Here is a 19,847-nt window from a genome sequence, read left to right as displayed (position 1 = left end):
GTTGGTATCTTATGACACTCACTTTGTTGGTTGTACCTTATGCTTTATGATTGTATCTTATGATTTATTTTATCACTTTGTTGCTTGTATGTATACTGAGTGTTTATGCACCAGGAACAAATTCCTCATGTGTCCAATGATATTTGGCCAATAAAGAATATTCTGTCTATAAGGAAGCTATTCTGTTAGGATCCCAAAGGTGCTTTTCTAAAAGACTGTTGGACTTTCTTTGTATTTTTCCTTGAAAACGTTTCTTCAGTTCTTGGATGAGAAGAGAAACGTCTTCAAGGAAAAACCAAGAAAATCCAGTTGACTTTTAGAAAAGCACCTTTGGGACAACCATGATCCGGATGATGGAGAATCTCCATGGACATTTATTTGGTTAGGAAGCAGCCAGCACTGTTGCGTAGCCACATGATAGTCATTTCCAGCCAGAGTCCTTCTGTATGTGACGAACTTCAACTCCCATCATTCTCAGCCATTGTGGCCTCTGGATTAGTCCTCTGGTAAGAAACGATGGAAGTTGCTGCAGCCAACTCATTGGGGGCGGGGGCACCAGATTTGGAAAGAGTCTTGTTGAAATTGAGGGTACAGGACATGCTTTTCAGGACTATCTTGGGGAAAACCAATACAGATACAGAAATGGGAGCTCTGGAAGATTGGGGGGGGAACCCAGTGTTTTCGAAGAACTGAGATCTCTGGGCCATCCGAATGTTCCTTTCAAGACTAAAATAAGATCCAAAACCATGGGAAACATTAGTGCTTTTACTGGATCCTTAACTTTGTTCTTGTGATGCACGGGGCACCCAACTTCTGTGTGTTTGTGGTTCCTTAGGGCAGTGTTTCCCAACCTTAGCCATTTTAAGATGTGTACACTTCAACTCCCAGAATACCCCAGCCAGCATTACTGGCTGGGGTATTCTGGGAGTTGAAGTCCACTCATCTTAAAATGGCTAAGGTTGGGAAACACTGCCTTAGGGAATGCTTGTGTAAGAAGCGACTTTTACATCACCTACTGATATTTAAAGGAAGTGACATGGAATAAACCCTTCACTCAGAAAGCGGCATGCAGACGTCCCCAAGCTACCAGAACAAAGTTATTGCCGTGTCTGTTTCTTTCTGTGAAAACTCACACAAGAATCACACTGTTGAAATGCATATATTTATTGTTAAAGAACTCCACCTGCAACAGCCAGAGGAAAAAGGATGGCATCCAGAGGCCTGCAAAGCTCAGACAGGCTATTTTCCAGGCAGTCTTTGTGCAGGACATCCAATCTGGTAAACATAGACTTAAAGTAGGCTTATTGGTGCCTCAAGAAGAAAACGGACCCCAGGAGAACCAGATCCCAGGGACAGAGCGGGCTGTTGGCAGAGGCCCCTCGCTCTGTTCAGAATAATAAATAGCAACACATGTGTTGGTCTTTTTTAAACATTATGAAAAACGTCATTACTTACAAAGTACTCTGAAAACAATACAGTCTGCATTATAGAATAGAATAGAATAGAATAGAATAGAATAGAATAGAGAATGGAATGGAATGGAATGGAGCTGGAAGGGACCTTGGAGGTCTTCTAGTCCAACCCCCTGCTCAAGCAGGAGAACCTATACCATCTCAGACTAGACTGTCTAGTCTTTTCTTAAAAATCCCCAGTGATGGAGCGCCCACAATTTCTGGAGACAACTTCTGTTCCACTGGTTAATTGTCCTCACTGTTAGGAACTTTCTCCTTAATTCCAGGTTGCTTCTCTCTTTGGTCAGTTTCCATCCAATGTTTCTTGTCACAGATCCTCTGCTGAACACGAGGGAACCACCATCCTTTCTGGTGCTGCCGGCAGAAATGTGGTGGTGGAGAAGCTCTTCGGGTTTCTCAGCCTCCCTCCCGTAGCTTCGTTTTTCCGGTTAAAGATCCAGCTTCTCCCGCATATTCCTAAGTGATATTTTTATCAGGGCCTAGTACTGTTTGTCATCAGCATGACATCCTTCCCCTGACAAAATGTCTTTGCATCAAACATGAACAGTAAGCAAATGAAGTGATGTTTGGTCCTTCTTGTGACCAAGAGCCTCAAAGCCGGGTGCGCGGCCAGACTCATTGGACCAAGGAAAGCTGCTGTTCTCAACACTGTTTTGCACTTAGCCACAAACCATGGTTTACGTGTCTGGATTTGGAAAGCCCAAATTAATCACACTCTATTGGGCCTGGCCCCGATGATCATTGCAACCATGCTACAATTAACATGTGGGTTTAGGCAGTCCAGTCCAGTGGTTGAAAGGACTGAGGTCCATAAATATGGAATGGGATTTCCTGCCCAAGGTGGGACCTTCAGATGGCCGGCCCTGGGAGAGGCTCTTAGGTCGCTGAACTGTAGGGACTGCTGCAGGCCAATGTGCTGGCAGCTGAGTGCCGGGGGATACTCCGCCTAACGGAGCAAGGGGTCTTCATGTCAATTGCACCAGCCCAGCAAAATGTCGTCAGGATATAGTTGCACCTACAAATCCCTTTCCTTTGGCGTTTTGAGATTCCTCAAAGTGTCCTCAGAGAAGATGTCCATGAAGAGAACTGGCCTAAGAAACAGATCCCAACCTGACACTGCAACAATGTTGCCCTCCATATTAGAGGGTGGTGAGGAGTGACTTGCATCTTTTCCTTGCTCCTACACAACAGGCAGCCTCTGAAGACCCACCAAATGGCAAAACAGTAGACACAGAGCTTCAAAACAGAATTAGGGCAGAATTCATCACTAAGCCCATGTTACTGTAAGGAAAAACTTAGCAACAACACTGGCATTCTTAAAATAACATTCTGCCATCAAGCCAACTTGCAGAAGAATTTTGCATGCAATTCCATCCAGATCAGATTTTATCAAATATTTTTCCGTATTCCAAGAAGACAAAGGCAAGTTGACTAAAATACGCTGCTGCTGTCACCACTGGCTTTTTTTTTGTCTGAGCTCCATAAATCCCGGAATGCTCTTTGTTTATGATTCTGGTCCAAGAGCATCCACAGGGGAATAAAACAGTCAAAAGTGCAAAGTCCTGCTGGGTTTTTTTTCATATGCGCTGAATGTGCAACGTTTATAATGAAGGGCTTCAGTTTTCCTTTGCTAACCTGGTCCAGCCAAAACTGAATTCTTCACATAATTCTACCATTTTTCCTATGGAATACAAAAAATATATAACATCATCTTATCTTTGATGCTCTTCGTTCTGGTTGGCATCCCCAGGTGTGGAAGCACGGAAGCAATAAGAGTGTCTCTGCAATGGCTGGCCTGGTCCAATGCTATGCAAAGTAGGCCCAGAGGAAGACCCCAGCGCTCATGCACAAGACCAGGTTGATGTTGAGGATGTGCTTCACCAGAGGTGGTTCATCAAGTGAAGCCGTGACTCCAGCTTTGGGTTCAGCAGGCATCGCAGGTGAGTCCTTATCTCTGCTCTCCATCCCACAGACCCACAAAAACAGGCTCATTAATTTAGACTCCTCCTTCTTTGTGTCCAAGGGACCTGCAGGCAAGACAATCAGCGGTAAGAACGCCATGAGGCACTCAAAATCTCCCCATTTGGACCTCTGGAATTTGCTGGCATGTTCTGGGACCAATCCAGACAGTCGCTAGGAGTCAACGCTGACTCAAAGGCACCAAAACCAAAATCAGATTAGCTGCCGGTCCCAGAATTTGTCATTATAAATCTTAAATCTCAGATGAGTAAGATTTATTTTCCTAATTTGACTTTTACAACTTTTGTAAGGGATCTCCTGGGCTTTGCCAAGGTTCGCCTCTAGGGGTCACTACAAGACCGTGAAATCCCCTTCATCCCTTGGGAGAAAAAGGCAGCCCTGGGATTCTCCTCTGGGTATCTCAGATGTTGGGGCTTCTAACATCAGTATGATTTTCCAACCTCTTTACTGCTGGGGTGGGGAGCGCACCCAGGATTTTGTAGCCCGGGTGTGGGATGCCCAGAATTGCTTTGGAGCCAAGTAATTGCTTCAGCCCCAGAAAACTGCATCTCAGCCTCCCTTAAAGCAATGGAAATGCACCACCCCCACCCCATTTAAGGGTTTGGAGACCTGTTAGACAACTGAGCAAACAGGAGAATCTTCCTGGACGAGAAGCAAAATGTTTTCAAGGAAAAACCCAAGGAATTCCAGTTGCCTTTTGGAAAAAGCACCTTTGCCATAACCACGACCTGGATGAATCTCCTTAGACAACACAGCAAACCAGCTCTGGTGGCCACAGGGGATTCTGCTCCTGCCCAGCCTGCGTTCACAAGTCCTCCTGGCTTCCTGATTCACATGCAAGAACCCGCCCCCCCAATCAGAATTTGGGAGACAGAAACTCAGCTGATCAAGGCTACTTGGGGTTGGGAGGGAGGAGATACATTTGAATCCTCCCCTTTTCACTGTATTAGGATCAATGTTTTTTCTCTTCCCTTTCATTGTGGACAATGGGGGGGGCACAGTGCTAACCCCCCCCCTCAGAGATTAGAATGGCCCCAATCCTGATGACTTTTCATAAGGCTTTAAAAACTTCTGTGGAGCCGTGTATAGTCTCCGCATACGTTGTATGGGCCCTGTGGCTTGGACTTCATATTAACTAGTTAATTATCTCAGCTGCTGTGTATATTTATTTTGGATGATTTGGTGTTTTAAATGTTTTTATAGTTTTAGAATTGCCACCTAGGGTCATTGGTTGAGATGGGCAGCTACAGAAATTGAATGAATGAATGAATGAATGAATGAATGATAGATAGATAGAGATGATAGACATAGATGATAAATGGATGGATAGATAGATAGATAGATAGATAGATAGATAGATAGATAGATAGATAGATAGATAGAGAGATGGATGGATGGATGGATGGATGGATGGATGGATGGATGGATGGATATATAGATAAAGAGATGATAGACATAAATGATGGATGGATAGATAGATGATAGAAAGAAATGATAGACATAGATGATGGATGGATGGATGGATGGATCGATCGATTGATCGATCGATCGATAGATAGATAATGATAGATGACAGAGAGATGATAGAGAGATAAAGAGATGATAGATAGATGATGATGATAGATAGATAGATAGATAGATAGATGATAGATAGATAGATAGATAGATAGATAGATAGATAGATAGATAGATAGATAGATGATAGATAGTGTCAGAATCCATTTATATCATATTCATAAATGGAATGTTTCAAACATTATTCCATGGATTCTGCCATCTCCCGAAGAGAAGAGGATAGATGTGTATTGAACCGGTATTAGGCATTTCAAAGGAAAGGAGAAGCCTTTTGAACTGGGGAAACAAAAGGGGGGGCTAGCATCTGGCTTTTGTCACGGAAGACAGCAATAAACATGAAGGGTCCTAAGTTCCTTTTTCCCACGAGATGGATGATACCAGAGAAAGGATGGGGGACTGACCAAATGGGGTTAAGGGGGGGGGTTAAACCGGGAACTCTTTATAAGGGTTTACTTCATGGGATAATATTAAGTCCTGTCTCGTTTCCTACAACCAAGCATGTCATAGTAAAGATTCTTTTTGGAATAGATTTGACTCCAAGAATTTTGTCTTCCTAAGACGTGGTTTGGGTGGGTCCTGACAGATAGATAGGCAGGCAGGCAGGCAGGCAGTAACTTGGGATTGTTATTTCAATCAGTCAGTTTGCTGCCCTGATTCAAAATGGTGGCTCCACCTGATCAGTTCAAAGACTGGAACCTACTTTAGACTGGGGGCTCTGGCCAATTTGTCCTCTGCTCCGTCCCTTTGAAGAAGGAGGTCAAGGCACAACCTCTCCACAGCCCAAACTCGTGGTCTACATCAGGGGAAAGGTTCTGCTCCTCTCCCAGATGGGCTGCTTACCTGAATGGTTTTTGCAAGTGTTTTCTGGACCATCCATGATTTCCAGTTGCCCCGGAGAAGGAACAGCCTCGTGGTTTCCTTTGACCGGAACGGACAACGATGCAGTTGGAACATCATTTTTTCTTGGAACATCCTTGCGGGTGAACCAGGTGAGGCGGCTAACCTGTTTGGACAAAAAATTAGGGTTCAGCAGAATGGCTTCCTTTCTTTCGGAGATCCAATCCACACGCGAAGGGCACCACAATCAGAGTTCGGTGCCATTCTTAAGTAAGCCTGACAAGTTCATCATCGGCACAACTCCTGCTCCGAAAGACCAGCTCCACCAAGAGTTTTATAGGAGCAACCAGGCAACGGAGCCTCCCATTGCCAGCAACTGGGACTGGCTCCATTATTGCCATTCCAAGCACCGGGCCTGGCAGTGTGGATGGCCGGCGTGGCTTGGATGGTGAGGTAAGCGTGCAGGTGGGGAAGAGTCCCAAGGGTCTTTACAGCCAAGCTAAAACGGAGAAAACCTAAACATTCTGCGTACTTCCTGGCCTCTGCTAACATAGGTATCTGTGGAACTAGCAAGGTTGCACCATAGTTTTTGCCTCTCTATAGACAATCAACCAGTGGAACTGCTTTGCCCCCAGAAATGGTGGGCGCTCCATCCCTGGAGGTTTTTAAGAAGAGACTAGACATTCACCTGTCTGAGATGGTATAGGTTCTCCTGCTTGAGCAGGGGGCTGGACTAGAAGACCTCCAAGGTCCCTTCCAGCTCTATTTCTCTTACTGTCTTTGGAAGAAGACCTCACTGCAAAACAGGCAACTCCAAACAACCTATTTCTGCTATTTAATGGAGCTTAATTCAGAAAAAAAAGTACAGCTAGTCTCAATTTACACTTCTTTTAGTGACTGTTCAAAGTTACAACCACACTGGAAAAAGTGACTCATGACCGTTTTTCACACTTACGACCACTGCAGCATCCCCAGGGTCACGTGATCAAAATTCAGATGCTTGGCCACTGACTCACATTTGTGACGGTTGCAATGTCCCCAGGGTCACGTGATCCCCTTTTGCGACCTTCTGATAAGCACAGTCAATGGGGAAGCCAGATTCACTTAACAACCGTGTCCCTAACTTAATGACTTCAGTGATTCACTTAACAACTGCAGCAAGTAAGGTCGTAAAATGGGGCAAAACTCATTAAACAAACGTCTCAGCAACAGAAATTTGGGGCTCAGTTGGGGTCATAAGCCAAGGACTGCCTGCATTTCTGTTGAGACGGGCATTTATTCTACCCATCTGGCCGACTGTCTTTCTCTATGCAACTCTTAAGTCAATTCCTTCTGACTGATTTTACTCCAGGTAGCCAGATCACCTTAAGCAGTTCATGAGAGTGAAAGCAGCCAGCGCCCCTCTCAATGTGCATATACCATTTCCTCCAGGGGGGGCTCCGTCGAGAGGCTGACAGCCACCACCACGATGAGCGTGATCACCCCCAGGATCATGGAGAAGTAGAGATAATGCACGTATTTCACCACAGCTGGACGGTCATCTGACTCTCCACAGCCTGGCTGCAGGTAGACGAAATCCAAAACCATCCGGATTAGGCCTATCACCATGCCAACTGAAAGACCACAAAATGCCCCCTGAAGGAAAATCAAGAAAAGAAACCAGGTTAGTTCCTGCCCCGAAACCAGCTGCCCTCTTTTTAGAATCACAAGAGTTTGCAGGCCTCCTGTCAGCTGCCACCTTACGTTTGCATGTGTGCTTTGCTACCATGCAGGGACAGTCTGCCATGAACTCTGAGGAAGGTGGATGGGAGGGGGAATGCTTGGGGGAAAGCAAAAGTAACCATTGTATCTCCCCCAGACGCTGCTTCAAGGTCAGCCGGCTGGTGCATACCAACAATGCTTGAACTGTCCGTTCTGAAAACATCTTGCCTGAATCCGATTAGTCATGGGGGTGGGGGGTCAGTGATGGGAGGCAGTGAAGAGACGGAAAAGTTGAACTTTGGGGATTTCGGAGTGTGATTCTCAGTTCTGGTTATGCATTGCTGCAATACAATTAACTTCTAATAAAATTACACCTGTGTCAACAAATGGAGCCAAAGATTGTTTCTAGAGGTTTAAGTGGTGGCAGGTCTGACACCACCCAAAAGTGCTCGGAGTTACCTTCTCGTTTGTCCGCTTCCAGAAGCATCCGAGGATAAACACGATGGCCACAGGAGGCTGCAGGTAAGAGCTGATGGTCTGGATGTAGATGAACAGCTGCCCACCCTGGCTGGCTTGCACCAGTGGGATCCACAAGATGGAAATGATTATAAGGAGCAGAACAAATACCCTGTGTGCAAAAGAAAGGCTGGGTCATTTGGATTTCAAGCTCTTCCAACTGGGGGTGAGCAGATCATGGCAGTGAGCGAAGCACTTCCCATCGGGAGCTTTGGAATGGCGGATTTGAACTGAGCTCGGCTGGGAAAAGCGCTCTGGCCTTCCAGAAGCAAAGCCCTTCTCTGCCGTTCATTAAAGGATCCTGAGCTTTTTCAGGCTTCTGGATGAGTCTGAGGAAAAGTTACGTCAGGCCTGCCATCTTCAGCATACCTTGCCTCACTGGCATCCTGCCATAAAAGGGAAGGGGAGAGGAGGATGGGGAAATAGGGAATGGGCAAAAGGAGGAAGGGAAGGGATGACAGGATTGACAGAGGTGTCGATCTGGAATGAGCCAACCGATCAAGGACGAAACCATGAAAGTGGAATGCAAAAGTACACTAAAGAGGCACCAAATCTCAAAGCCATTCCCCAAACACCTAAGACGAATACGACTGGACCCTGATGGACTGGTCAAGGGAGAGGGAACCCAGAGACAGGAGAAAACACAGGCTTTGCATGGGATTATTCAGATCCAGCTTTCCTTATCCTGTAATCACTTGAACTTAGTAGAAGTGAAACTTTCCCTTCAATCATGGAGTCGAGGGTCTAACCTTCCTAAGGACCAAATCAGGACAATTCTGACAAGTTGCTTTTACAGAACCCACTCATGAACATTGAGATGCAAGTTGAATCCCTGGAAAAGGTCAGGCTCCTTGAATCACCATCAGAGAGGTGCCGCGCGCACATACAAAGTCCAAAGCATTTCCTTCAAATGATCTTCAGAATAAGCTCAGCCCTTAAAGGACTTCTTTGGTCATTTTTTTGGCTACTGCTTGCCTCCTAAGGGTACTCCTGGGGCTCTTGCTAGATGTGTCCCATGGGCTTACCTGCCAACGATCATGAGCTCCCATTCAGAAGACAGAGGTCGAAGATGTCGCCAAAGGTCCATGGTGAAAATGGTGCTTGCGCTATTGAAGATTGAAGTCAAAGAGGACATCAATGCTGCAATCATGACTGACATCATAAGCCCCCTTAGTCCTGGAAGCAAAAAGCCTGGATGAGAATATTCCTTACCAGTGTCCTCCTCAGGAATCAAAAGAAGTTTGCAGTTTACTCAGAAAGTTCTTACTATTTGCTAAGTCATAGCTTGCAATCCAACTTCAGAAAAAAAAGAATAAAATCAGGAATTTGTTTCCTTTGATAAAGAAAAAAAATCTAATTTACTTTTCATAGAAGTATAGAATCACAGAATAGAATGGAACAGAACAGAAAAGGACAGGACAGCACAGAAAAGAACAGAATACTTTATTGGCCAAGTCTAATTTATCAAGGAATTTATCTCGTGTGCAGAAGCTCTGAGTGTACATACAAACAATAATCATAAATCGTAAGATATAATCATAAATCATAAGATACAATTGATAAATCGTAATATACCAATAGGAGAAGGTAGTGGGAAAGATGACAGGTGAGAAAGATGAGAAGATGCTATTCCATCTAGTTTTATGTTATCTGCAAATGTAATTATTTCCTCCACCATTAATCTAAGTACTGAATGAAAAAAATAGCATACCAGACCCTCCTAAAGCAGCTCATTTGCTCTAGCAAGATAAGGAACTTTTGGACACTACTCCTAGTACCCATTACAAGCCAGCTAAGGATCCATCTAACAGACAAGTAATCCAGCCCACATTTCAGCTTGCTAGCTAGATTGTCATGTGGTACTTTATTAAATGCATTACTAAAATCAAGATAAATTATAACCACAGCATTCCCCCAATCTACTAAAGAGATTTCCACATCAGGAAAATGAAATAAGATTTCATGGTTCATAAAACAGTGAAGGTCAGAAACCAATTTCCTATGAGGAACAGTAGAGGATTTCTTTGCATACAAAATGTTATCTGCCGGGAAAGAAAGTTGTAGTCTGAAAGGATGGCCAAAAAGAAGAATTAGTCTTACTTTCTATTGCCCAGAGAGGACAGGACCAGAATCAATGGGTTAAAACTACAATGAAAGAGATTCTCGGCTAGACATCAGAAGGATCGCTCTCGCTATATAAACTCTCTTCCACAACTGGCAGGCTGGAATGAAAAACTCTTCCAGAAGTTCTGCCTTTTCCATGCTTGTTATTCTTTAGCTATATTTCCCTAGCATGTGTATCATATTTTATCTACCTTTTTATTCTGAAGATAACATAGGAGCCCCTTTTGCTGTTCTTAGCATCCTTTGTCAACCCCAAATCATTCTGAGTAGCCAGCAAAGCTATGACTAGAAGCCAACTTGACTTTGTCCAAAACAGATCATGCCAAACAAATCTTATTGCATTCGTTGACAAAGTGACTAAATTAGTGGTCCGGCAAAATGCTGTGGATATAATTTACTTGGACTTCAGTAAGGCATTTGATAAAATAGATCAGGGCTTTTCAACCTTCTCACCCATTGTACCACTTTTAGGATATGGCAACATCCGAGTACCACGAGTCGCCTAGCAAGGTGTCAAAAACTTGATGACCAAAAAAAAAAAAAGGAAAAAAAGTGATGAAGTACAGGTAGTCCTCGACTTACAACAGTTCGCTTAGTGACTGAAGTTACAATGGCACTGAAAAAACTGCCCCCCAAGCCACAGCTGAGCAAGACACCTGCAGCGCTCTTTCTCCTGTCCGAGGTTTTCATTGTTGTGAGCATTTCTGTTGAGGATTGGCAGTGGGGATGGGGTGGGGGGTGTTTGGTTTTTATTCCCCCCCCCTCTGCTGGGTGGTTGCAGCAGGTTTTGCTCACTTCACATGACCCTGGGACACTGTGACCATCATAAATATGAATCAGTTGCCAAGTATCTGAATGTAAATCACAAGACCCTGGAGATGCTGCAACGTTCCAGCTGATCGGCGCTTCTTCTGGGCTCAGAAGCGCCAGGATCAGTGCCGAGCTCCAGCTGGAGTCTGGCACTGATCCTGGCGCTTCCACTGAGTCCTGACAGCCCCAAAGAAGCGCTGATCCTAGAATTTTTGCTGAGCCCTGACAACCCTGCAGCTCCAGCCGTCTCTCGCTCAGGCTTCTGCAGTGCTGCCACCGGTTCAGCTCATTCCCCTCCCCAGCTACCACTTTTCTAGGATGGTTGCGTACCACCTGCTAGGTGCCAATGTACCACAGGTGGTATCCGTACCCCTGGTTGAAAAGCCCTGAAGTAGATTGCAACCTACTACTTGATAAGATAGAAAAAAGTGGGATAAACACAGTGATGGGATTCAATATGTGAACAACCGGTTCTCTGTGTGAATGCCACTTCCAGAAGTCCATTCTAGGCCTGGGCAACCAAAAATCAGCTACTGGTTCTGCCAAAGTGGTGCGAACTGGCTGAATCCCACCACTGGATAGACAGCATCACGCCAGATGGATCTCTAAGTGGCTGAAAACCCGCACTCAATGTGTAGTCCTCAGTGGAATTATATCTACATGGAGAGAAGCAAGCAGTAGGGTACCCCACATTTCTGTCTTAGGCCCAGTACTTTTCAACAACTTCATAAACAATTGAGATAAGGGAATAGAAGGAGAATTCATCAAATTTGCAGATGACACCAAGCTGGGGGGGGGAATAGCCAACACCTCAGAAGCTAGGCTGAAGATTCTGAAGGCAGAATTGAACACTGGGCCCAATACAATAAAATACAATTCAGTTGTGAGAAAAGTAAAGCAATAGTCTGCTTATGAAGGCAAAAATGCCTTGGGCTCCCATCAGTCCTACTGCAATTCTGCCTGTCGGCCATGCCCCTCATCAGATTAATGAGAAGCCCCTTACCCAGTGGCAGAAGCTCAATGACAAGTTTTGGGTACGCAATATCTGAACATCCAGATGGGTTGCCACAGATCTCTTTACAGGATTTGGGATCAGCACAGGCCACTAGATCTGCAACAAAACAGAACCAAAAGAAGTTATGAAAGGTGAGAGAAAGGCTGGACAATTCGAAAAGTTTTTTAAAAAAAGGATTAGAAATCAGATTCAGGACCGCCATTTTGAAATCAGAATGGGGCCTGTAAGATGAAAGTCTAGGGGTCCCAACCTCAACTTCTGGAAGCCCTCTGGGTCTTCCCAGCCCTGCCCCCTCCTGGAATCGCTACCGCACCTGCCTTCCCAGAAGAATGTCACCTAGATTTCAGCATATTTGAAAGATCAATCGCAACAGAGATATATTGTGGAATGGAGAAGATGGATTGAATATATTCAGAATAAATATGGGACTAAAAAGTTTCATTTAGCATTTGTATAAGTAGTGGATTTTTATGACGTATAATTAGTTAGTAGTTATTTCGTTAATATTATGACTATGGAGAGTTAAAGTGCGATAGAATTTAATGTTTTATTTTTGTTGTTAGCATATTTTAGATTATGCTTGTTTGTATTATTATACCCTGTATTCAGCTCTGGGAAGTCGGGGAGGGGGAGGGGAGGGGAGGGGAGGGTTGGGGAGAGGGGAGGGGGAGGAGGGTTTTTTTTTGTATTCAAAAATGTATTGTAAAACTTTTCAATAAAAAAAAGAATGTCACCTGAATTCTAATCTCTTACTTCCGTGTGGATGAAAATCAAGGTATTTACACCCCAAACTGCCTTTCAGTTGGTTAAAAGATCAAAATGCAAATGGTGAAATAATTTCTTTATAGCTAATTCTTGGCTACTTGGATATCTGCAGGCTAGAGCAATTTCAAAAGGTATAAAGAAAATCAAACTTTATTGCTAAAAATGTAAACCCCCTTTCTATCTGTAACTATTAAAACATTCAACAAACTTCCCAGGTCATGAGATGCAGTAGTTGCAACTGAAGGAACACGGCTTGAAGGATGAATCACTGTTAAAGTTTAAAGGCCCACTTGTATAACTTAAACAGAGAATTAAGAACATGAAATGAATGAGACTTTAAACACTAGAGGAAAACAAAAACCATAAATTAAACAAATTCCTGGCTACTTGCTTAATTTATTTCTATAGAAAGAACAATTGTCTGCAGCAAACTAGTTCAGTTACCTGGGCTGAACTGAAATTCTGAACTTTAATCAGAGTCTGAGAAGAACCCGTACTTTTCCCAGTCTCTCTCCACAGCTTCTGAGGGACTTCTGCCTGGAACCCTTTGTTTTAAATCAGCTAACCGTTTCTCTAGCCAGCAGATCGAGGGACAGTCGCATTTCAATCAACATGGTCAAGGGCATCTGTCTCCACTAGGTGTACTGATAGTCTACCTGGGCACCTGGCAGGCGAGTTGCCTTCATCCATCAATCAAGCTCTCCTCAGGAGCAACAATGGCTGTTTCACCACAGTGGCCAGGTTACCATGTCAGAAAGAGATCCAGGAGATTGGATTGTTTATTTTTGAGGTAGCTATTTTCTATGAACCCAGCCAAACATATACAGTATTTTCCCAGGGAATTAAGAGTAAGCAAAGTATAGCCGAATGGGTGAACCCAGTCAGGTAACTAAGTTTACATATCATGCTTAGTCAAATTGAATTATAATTTGCTTAACCATAGTTTATTTTTTCAAAATACAATCGCCTGAGTTTATTCAATGCAATAATCATTACAAAGAACCCACGAGTTCACATGGTCCCATAGGCACAAACAAGCAATCCACATCTCAGTTTTGTACGTTGTGTGAACATAGAGATGGACCCTAATCACCAGTAGATAAATAAGCAAAGAACATAAAAAGGCCAATTAAAAAAACAAAACAGCAACAACTTTATTGATTAGCCCTTGGGCCATATCAAAGTGCAAAGTTCCAGCACAAATTGTTACTAAAATTTGATAAAAGCAATTTAAAATGGAATGTGATAAAATACAATTTAAAATGGAATTAGAATAAAATATGATTTAAAATGAAATGGTAATAAAATACAATCTAAAATGAAATTGTAATAATGTACAATAATTTAAGATATAGATAAAATATGATAACATTATATTTCGGAGTCGCCCTTGCAATCTACCCCAATCAGTCCCACATATGCAGATCTCAACCGGATCATTTTGTTTAAGTACTGTGCTATGTTAAATGTTATTTTCAAGTTCTGGCTGGACATAAGGTAAGTTATTTTGACATGGGGATCCCAATGGGTCATTTGTTTGGCATATAGACCAAGATACCTGTCTCTCACCCTTTTATAAGCAGCAACAGTCAAATAGGATGTGAGCCAGGACCTCTACCTCTGCCGCTCCACAAATGCAGAGACATTCATTATAGGGTATAGCATGAAATCTCCCATATCTGACCATTGTGTCAAGTTGTTCAAATATCGCTCGCGTAAATATCTCCCTCAGATGTTTTGGGAGTTGTGATTTCAAATAACTGTCTACTTGAAAAGTACGTTTGTATTTACTCAGCCCTTTCAAGTTACCCACCTTACTAAGGATAGCTATATCAGTTTGTGCTTCTATATCCTTAATTTTTGGGGCAACTCTTTTTTTGGATTGTTCTCCTGTTACGCAAGAGACGGGAAAGCCACAGCTTCTTACAAAATTTGTTAGTTTGGTGATCCAGGAGATTTGTGATTGTAGTTTTATTTGCTCTAGTAGGCATAACTTGGGGAGTCTATCAGTCTCCATTTCATTAACTTTGCACCAGTAGTTATAAGCTCTAATTTTAGATAATGCCTGAATTGTATGAATTCCCAATTCAGCTCTAACTGTTGCAGCAAATGTTCTTGGATCTACACCCAAAATACTTCTCAGATGCTGGGATTGTGTTTGAGTAAAGACCCAAAATTTCTGCTCCATACAAGAACATTGTGGTAACCTTAGCCTTATAAACCTTGGTTAATGGGGATAGGGACCCTGGGTAACTATGGTTCTTTAGTTTGAGCAATAAATTCAAACGGGCTTTTGCTCTAAATGTACTCCGTTGATGATGGCAGGCCCAAGATCCAGTCTTGGAAAAAGTTACACCCAAATATACAAAGGTGTTAACTTGTTCAATTGGTTTACCATCTAATTGCCACTTATGTCTCTGATTGTTTCTTCCAAACACCATTAGTTTTGATTTAGATTTGCTAATGATTAGGGAGTTATCCTGGCAATAAGAGCTGAATCTTCTTAATAGCCTACGTAATCCTACTTGTGAGTATGATAATAAAATCATATCATCAGCATAAAGCAAGCTGTTACAATAAGTATTAAGGATCATCGGCATGTGTACCATGGTATCCTTCATTAACCCTGGCAAGTCATTGATGTATAAATTAAATAATAATGGGGCCAGGATACACCCTTGCCTTATCCCTTTATTTGTGTGAATCCTGTTAGTCAGGGTAAAGGGCTTTAATCAAAGCCAGGAGTCTGGGTTCTATTTTAAGGGATGTCAATTTACTCCATAGTACTTCTCTATTTACCATATCAAATGCTGCTGTAAGGTCTATGAAAGCAGCAAACAGGATAACTATCACAACTGTGAAGAGAGGAATAGAAAATTGTTCACTTCCCAGAAAAAATAATTCTAATTTTTTTTTAAAAAATCATGTAGAAAAGAAGAACCATACAGTATATATATTTGAGAACCACACTTCCCTTTGTATCCTGATTTGGTTTTGGTTTTAGCCCAGTCACGGTGAACTGAGAAAGAAAGAGTCTGAAAACACAGCCTTATTATATATTATTAAATAAAATATTAAAATATTGTAATAATTTATTAAATACTATAATAATAATTATTAAATAATAATAAATAATAAGGCTGTCTTCTCAGACTCTTTCTTTCTCAGTTCTTCCAGACTAAGCTAGAACCAAACCGAAGGGAAGCGTAATTCTCAAAAAAAGAAAGAGAGAGAGAGAGAGAGAGAGAGAGAGAGAAAAGAAGAAAGAAAGAAAGAAAGAAAGAAAGAAAGAAAGAAAGAAAGAAAGAAAGAAAGAAAGAAAGAAAGAAAGAAAGAAAGAAAGAAGAACTGGCTTCTTCTTTTCTAAATGATTTTTAGGCCACCACTCCACTCCTACCTGGAAAGAGGACACGGCTGATCATGCCAGGCAAGACCATCATGAAGAGAGGCAGGATCTTCAAGTAGGAGGCCAGCAGGGCACCGCCCTTGGCATGAGAGAGAGACTTTGCTGCCAGAGACCTTTGGACAATGACCTTCAAAGGAAAAAGGAGATGGACAGTGTTCATTTTCCCTTCTTCACCTAGAACAGCCTCCCACATCACCCCAAGTTCAAAGTCCAGGCAGGGCGTAGTCTATAAAGTCAAGATGAAGGTCACAATAGTCCAGTCAAAGTTTCAATCAAGTCTCATTGTCCTTGTCCCTCCCTCGCTTTATCTTTGTGTGAATTGGGGGGAAGGGGGAGAGCTTCTTTGAGAATTTTTCTCACATTGTTTTCTCTGCAGGGGAACTCAAGGCTGGCTTATCTGACTGTTGCCTTGGAAGCAGCTCTTCCTTCTGTCTGTCAAGGCCATCTGCTCTGTCCTCTACGCCAAATAGATAGTGGTTGGTGAGATGCTGGTGTGTGGTGCATTCTGAAGGCAGACGGTGCTGCCCTTGAACATGGGAAGCCTGGATTGAAATCTTTGCATAGTGAGGAGAGAAAGGGGGTGTCCCCTCTCTCCAAATGCTGCTCATTCAGAATATCCACTAATGGTGGATCATAGTGAGGAGCCAACCATATGAGTATTTATTTATTTACCAAATTTATTTTCCAAATTACCAGAAGGCAAGACAAGAAGCAAGGGATGGAAACTAACCAAGGAGAGAAGCAACCTAGCACTAAGGAGAAACTTCCTGACAGTGAGAACAATTTACCAGTGGAACAACTTGCCTCCAGAAGTTGTGGGTTCACCATCACTGTAGGTTTTTAAGATGAGATTGGACAGCTGTCTAAAATGGTATAGGGTCTCCAGCTTGAGCAGGAGATTGGACTAGAAGACCAGGTCCCTTCCAACTCTATTATTCTATGTTCTATATAGTCACTCATCTCACAAAATGTGACTCTGGGCACTCCCAAACATGTTTCATGATTATAGGTAATCCCCAGTTTAAGGATGAATTCTATACCCAAGGTCTGTCCTTAAGTCAAATTGTATGTAAGCCGGAACAATGTTATATAATACTGTACAAATAACATTGTGTAATGAACTTGAACCAGTGTGTATTTAACTTGAATCATTGTGTATTTCAATCAAATTTTGCAACAATAGACTCCATTCATAACCATGGGTCATCCTTAAATCAGGGCATTCTTAACCCAGAGACTTACTGTATTACCATGACAGCACATGATGATGTGGGCAGATTACAGTGTTGTTCTCATAATGCCAGACATTTCAGTTGCCACACTTGAGAAGTGATTCAGAGGAAGTTGTGTAAATTTTCTCAATCCACATCTTTTTCTACTCCTTTGTGTGAGCCATGCTGCAAGTTCTCCCTTAAAGCAATGCTATCACTTCCTGGCATACGGTGGCAATTTCTCTTCCTTTAAAACTCTCCCTCTTTAGAGGGCACAATGGCTGACTGGTTAAAGATGCTGAGCTTGTCAGCTGGAAGCTTACACCCCGGATTTGAGACCCAAGTGGCATGCAATGGGGTGAGTTCCTATTAGTTTCCCCAGCTCTTGCCCACCTAGCAGTTCGAAAACATGCAACTGCGAGTAGATTAATAGGTATCATTTCAGTGGGAAGGTTAACAGTATTTTGTGCATTTTGGCTGGCCACATGACCACAGAAAATGTCTTCAGACAACGCTGGCTCCCTCGGCTAAGAAACAGAGATGAACACCACCCCTTAGAATCGGATACAAATGGACAAGGGAAGACTTTACCTTTTAAAACTCTTCCTCAGCCAGAAGACAAACACAAATGATGAGATAAATTACCTGGTCAGTGCACCAGTACCACAAAGATGGGATGGTCATTCCCACTATGATTCCTGGCCAAGGAAAGTCGGATGTGACAGGGTCCCGGAATATGTGGAAGGCATCCTCCCTTGGCAAGCCACAGCTGGTGTTTCCATGGTGGTTGCTTGCGATGGCCTTGAAGTATCTGTTCTTCAGGTCCTCAAGGCCTCCAACTTTGGCAAAGCCTAGAGAGGTTGAAATGGACCAGTTCAGCTGCCTCCCACAGACAGCAGGCTAAGGAACAGCAATTCTGAAACACACACACACACCCCGCCCAGTACTCACTGAAGCCCATCAGGGTGAGGGCGCCAGCCAGCATGATGACCGTCTGCAGGGCGTCCGTGTAGATGACTGCTGCCAGGCCCCCTGTACAAAGCAGCAAGAGCTGGATTGGGGTCCAGTTTCCGCCCAAAAATCTGGACTAGCCTCAAAAAAGCCCTTTCCTGATATTGAAAGTGTATTACTGCTTTATTTGTTAAATTTGCAAGTCACTATCAAATGATTCTCGGTAGCTAAAGTTAACTTTATACCAAACAAATTAGAGATTTAAATCGTGCACATATAAAGAGGATATATAATGTTTTAATTGAATTGGATTCGGAAATGGAATTAGTTAAAGATTGTATGATAAAGTGGGCACAAAACATACAGGAACCAGTTCCGTTGGATATTTGGGAGGTAATCTGGGTTAGAAATGTTACATTTACTCAGGCTCAAAATTTAAGAGAAAATTTTTATAAAATGTTTTATAGATGGCATTTGGATCCTAAAAAGTTGTCTAACATGTATCCTAACCTACAGTCTAAATGCTGGAGATGCGGTAGTTTAGATGCTACTTATTTTCATATGTGGTGTACTTGTAGAAATATAAAAGCTTTTTGGATTAAAATTTGGTGGAACATTCAAAAGATTTTTAAGAGAAAGATAAAGTTCTCTCCACAATTTTTTTTATTGGGTATTGAAACCAATCTGATGTTGAATTTGATAACAGCAGCACAGTTACTGGTGGGACAATACTGGAAGAAGGATAGTTTGCCTACTATAGAAGAATGGGTGTTTAAAGTATCGAATCTTGCAGAAATGTCTAAGATTTCTGCTTATTTGAAGGATCATTCACAAGATATATTTCAGTTTGGAGAAGATGGATAGATTATATTCAGAACAAATATGGCACTAAAAAGTTCCACTTAGCTTATGAGTAGATTTTAGAGGGATATTGTTATTAATTTTAGTATTAGTATTGATTATATTTTTGTTTAAGTTATTATTATTAGGTTTTTAATAATTTGAATGTATCTATGTTAAAGGGGAGTTAAAGCACATTATGAATTTGGTTAATTTTATAATGGATAATTTTAGTTAGAATATGATTATTATATCTATAACCCTGTATTCAGCTCTGGGAAGTGGGGGGGGGGGGAAGTGGGTGGTTTGGGGTGGGGGGGTTTTGGGCATATGTATTGTAAATTTTTTTTGTAAAACTCTTTAATAAAAAAAAGTTAACTTTATACCTATCAGAAAATTGATGTTTTAATTCAGGTGTGATTAAATATTGGGAGACTTCTTGGAAGGTTTGCTGTTGGCATTTTTAACTAGAAATCCAAGTAAAAAATACCATGCATCTGATTATTTGCATCCCAAGTACCTATCCTACGTTTGGTTTTGCTATTTTTTAATATAACAAGACTTTCCCGACGGGGATGATGTGCCAGAGAAGAAACAATTTTGTGATGCTGGCTGAGATGGCAAAACTGACCTTTTGATTAGAG

General features: G+C 42.4%; 1 protein-coding gene across 2 annotated transcripts in view; it reads right to left on the bottom strand.

Moving 5' to 3' along the window:
- Positions 1 to 1,501: 1,501 nt before the first annotated feature.
- The window catches only part of SLC5A11 (solute carrier family 5 member 11), a 34,332-nt gene continuing 15,986 nt past the window's right edge, over positions 1,502 to 19,847 (bottom strand). For both annotated transcript variants that reach the window (XM_083373198.1, XM_083373197.1), the window contains exons 8-16: positions 18,364 to 18,444; positions 18,058 to 18,263; positions 16,193 to 16,328; positions 12,019 to 12,126; positions 9,107 to 9,257; positions 8,025 to 8,193; positions 7,284 to 7,499; positions 5,868 to 6,030; positions 1,502 to 3,499 (exon numbers count right to left, since the gene is read on the bottom strand). In XM_083373198.1, coding sequence (XP_083229324.1) covers positions 3,279 to 3,499; positions 5,868 to 6,030; positions 7,284 to 7,499; positions 8,025 to 8,193; positions 9,107 to 9,257; positions 12,019 to 12,126; positions 16,193 to 16,328; positions 18,058 to 18,263; positions 18,364 to 18,444 — 1,451 coding nt within the window. In that variant the 3' untranslated portion in view covers positions 1,502 to 3,278. The remainder of the gene's footprint in view (positions 3,500 to 5,867; positions 6,031 to 7,283; positions 7,500 to 8,024; positions 8,194 to 9,106; positions 9,258 to 12,018; positions 12,127 to 16,192; positions 16,329 to 18,057; positions 18,264 to 18,363; positions 18,445 to 19,847) is intronic.

Source organism: Vipera ursinii (genome assembly GCF_947247035.1).
Source record: "Vipera ursinii genome assembly, chromosome: 13".
Classification (NCBI taxonomy): Eukaryota; Metazoa; Chordata; class Lepidosauria; order Squamata; family Viperidae; genus Vipera; species Vipera ursinii.
The sequence above is the reverse complement of the archived record's forward strand: the minus strand, read 5'-3'. Positions and strand labels throughout refer to the sequence as shown.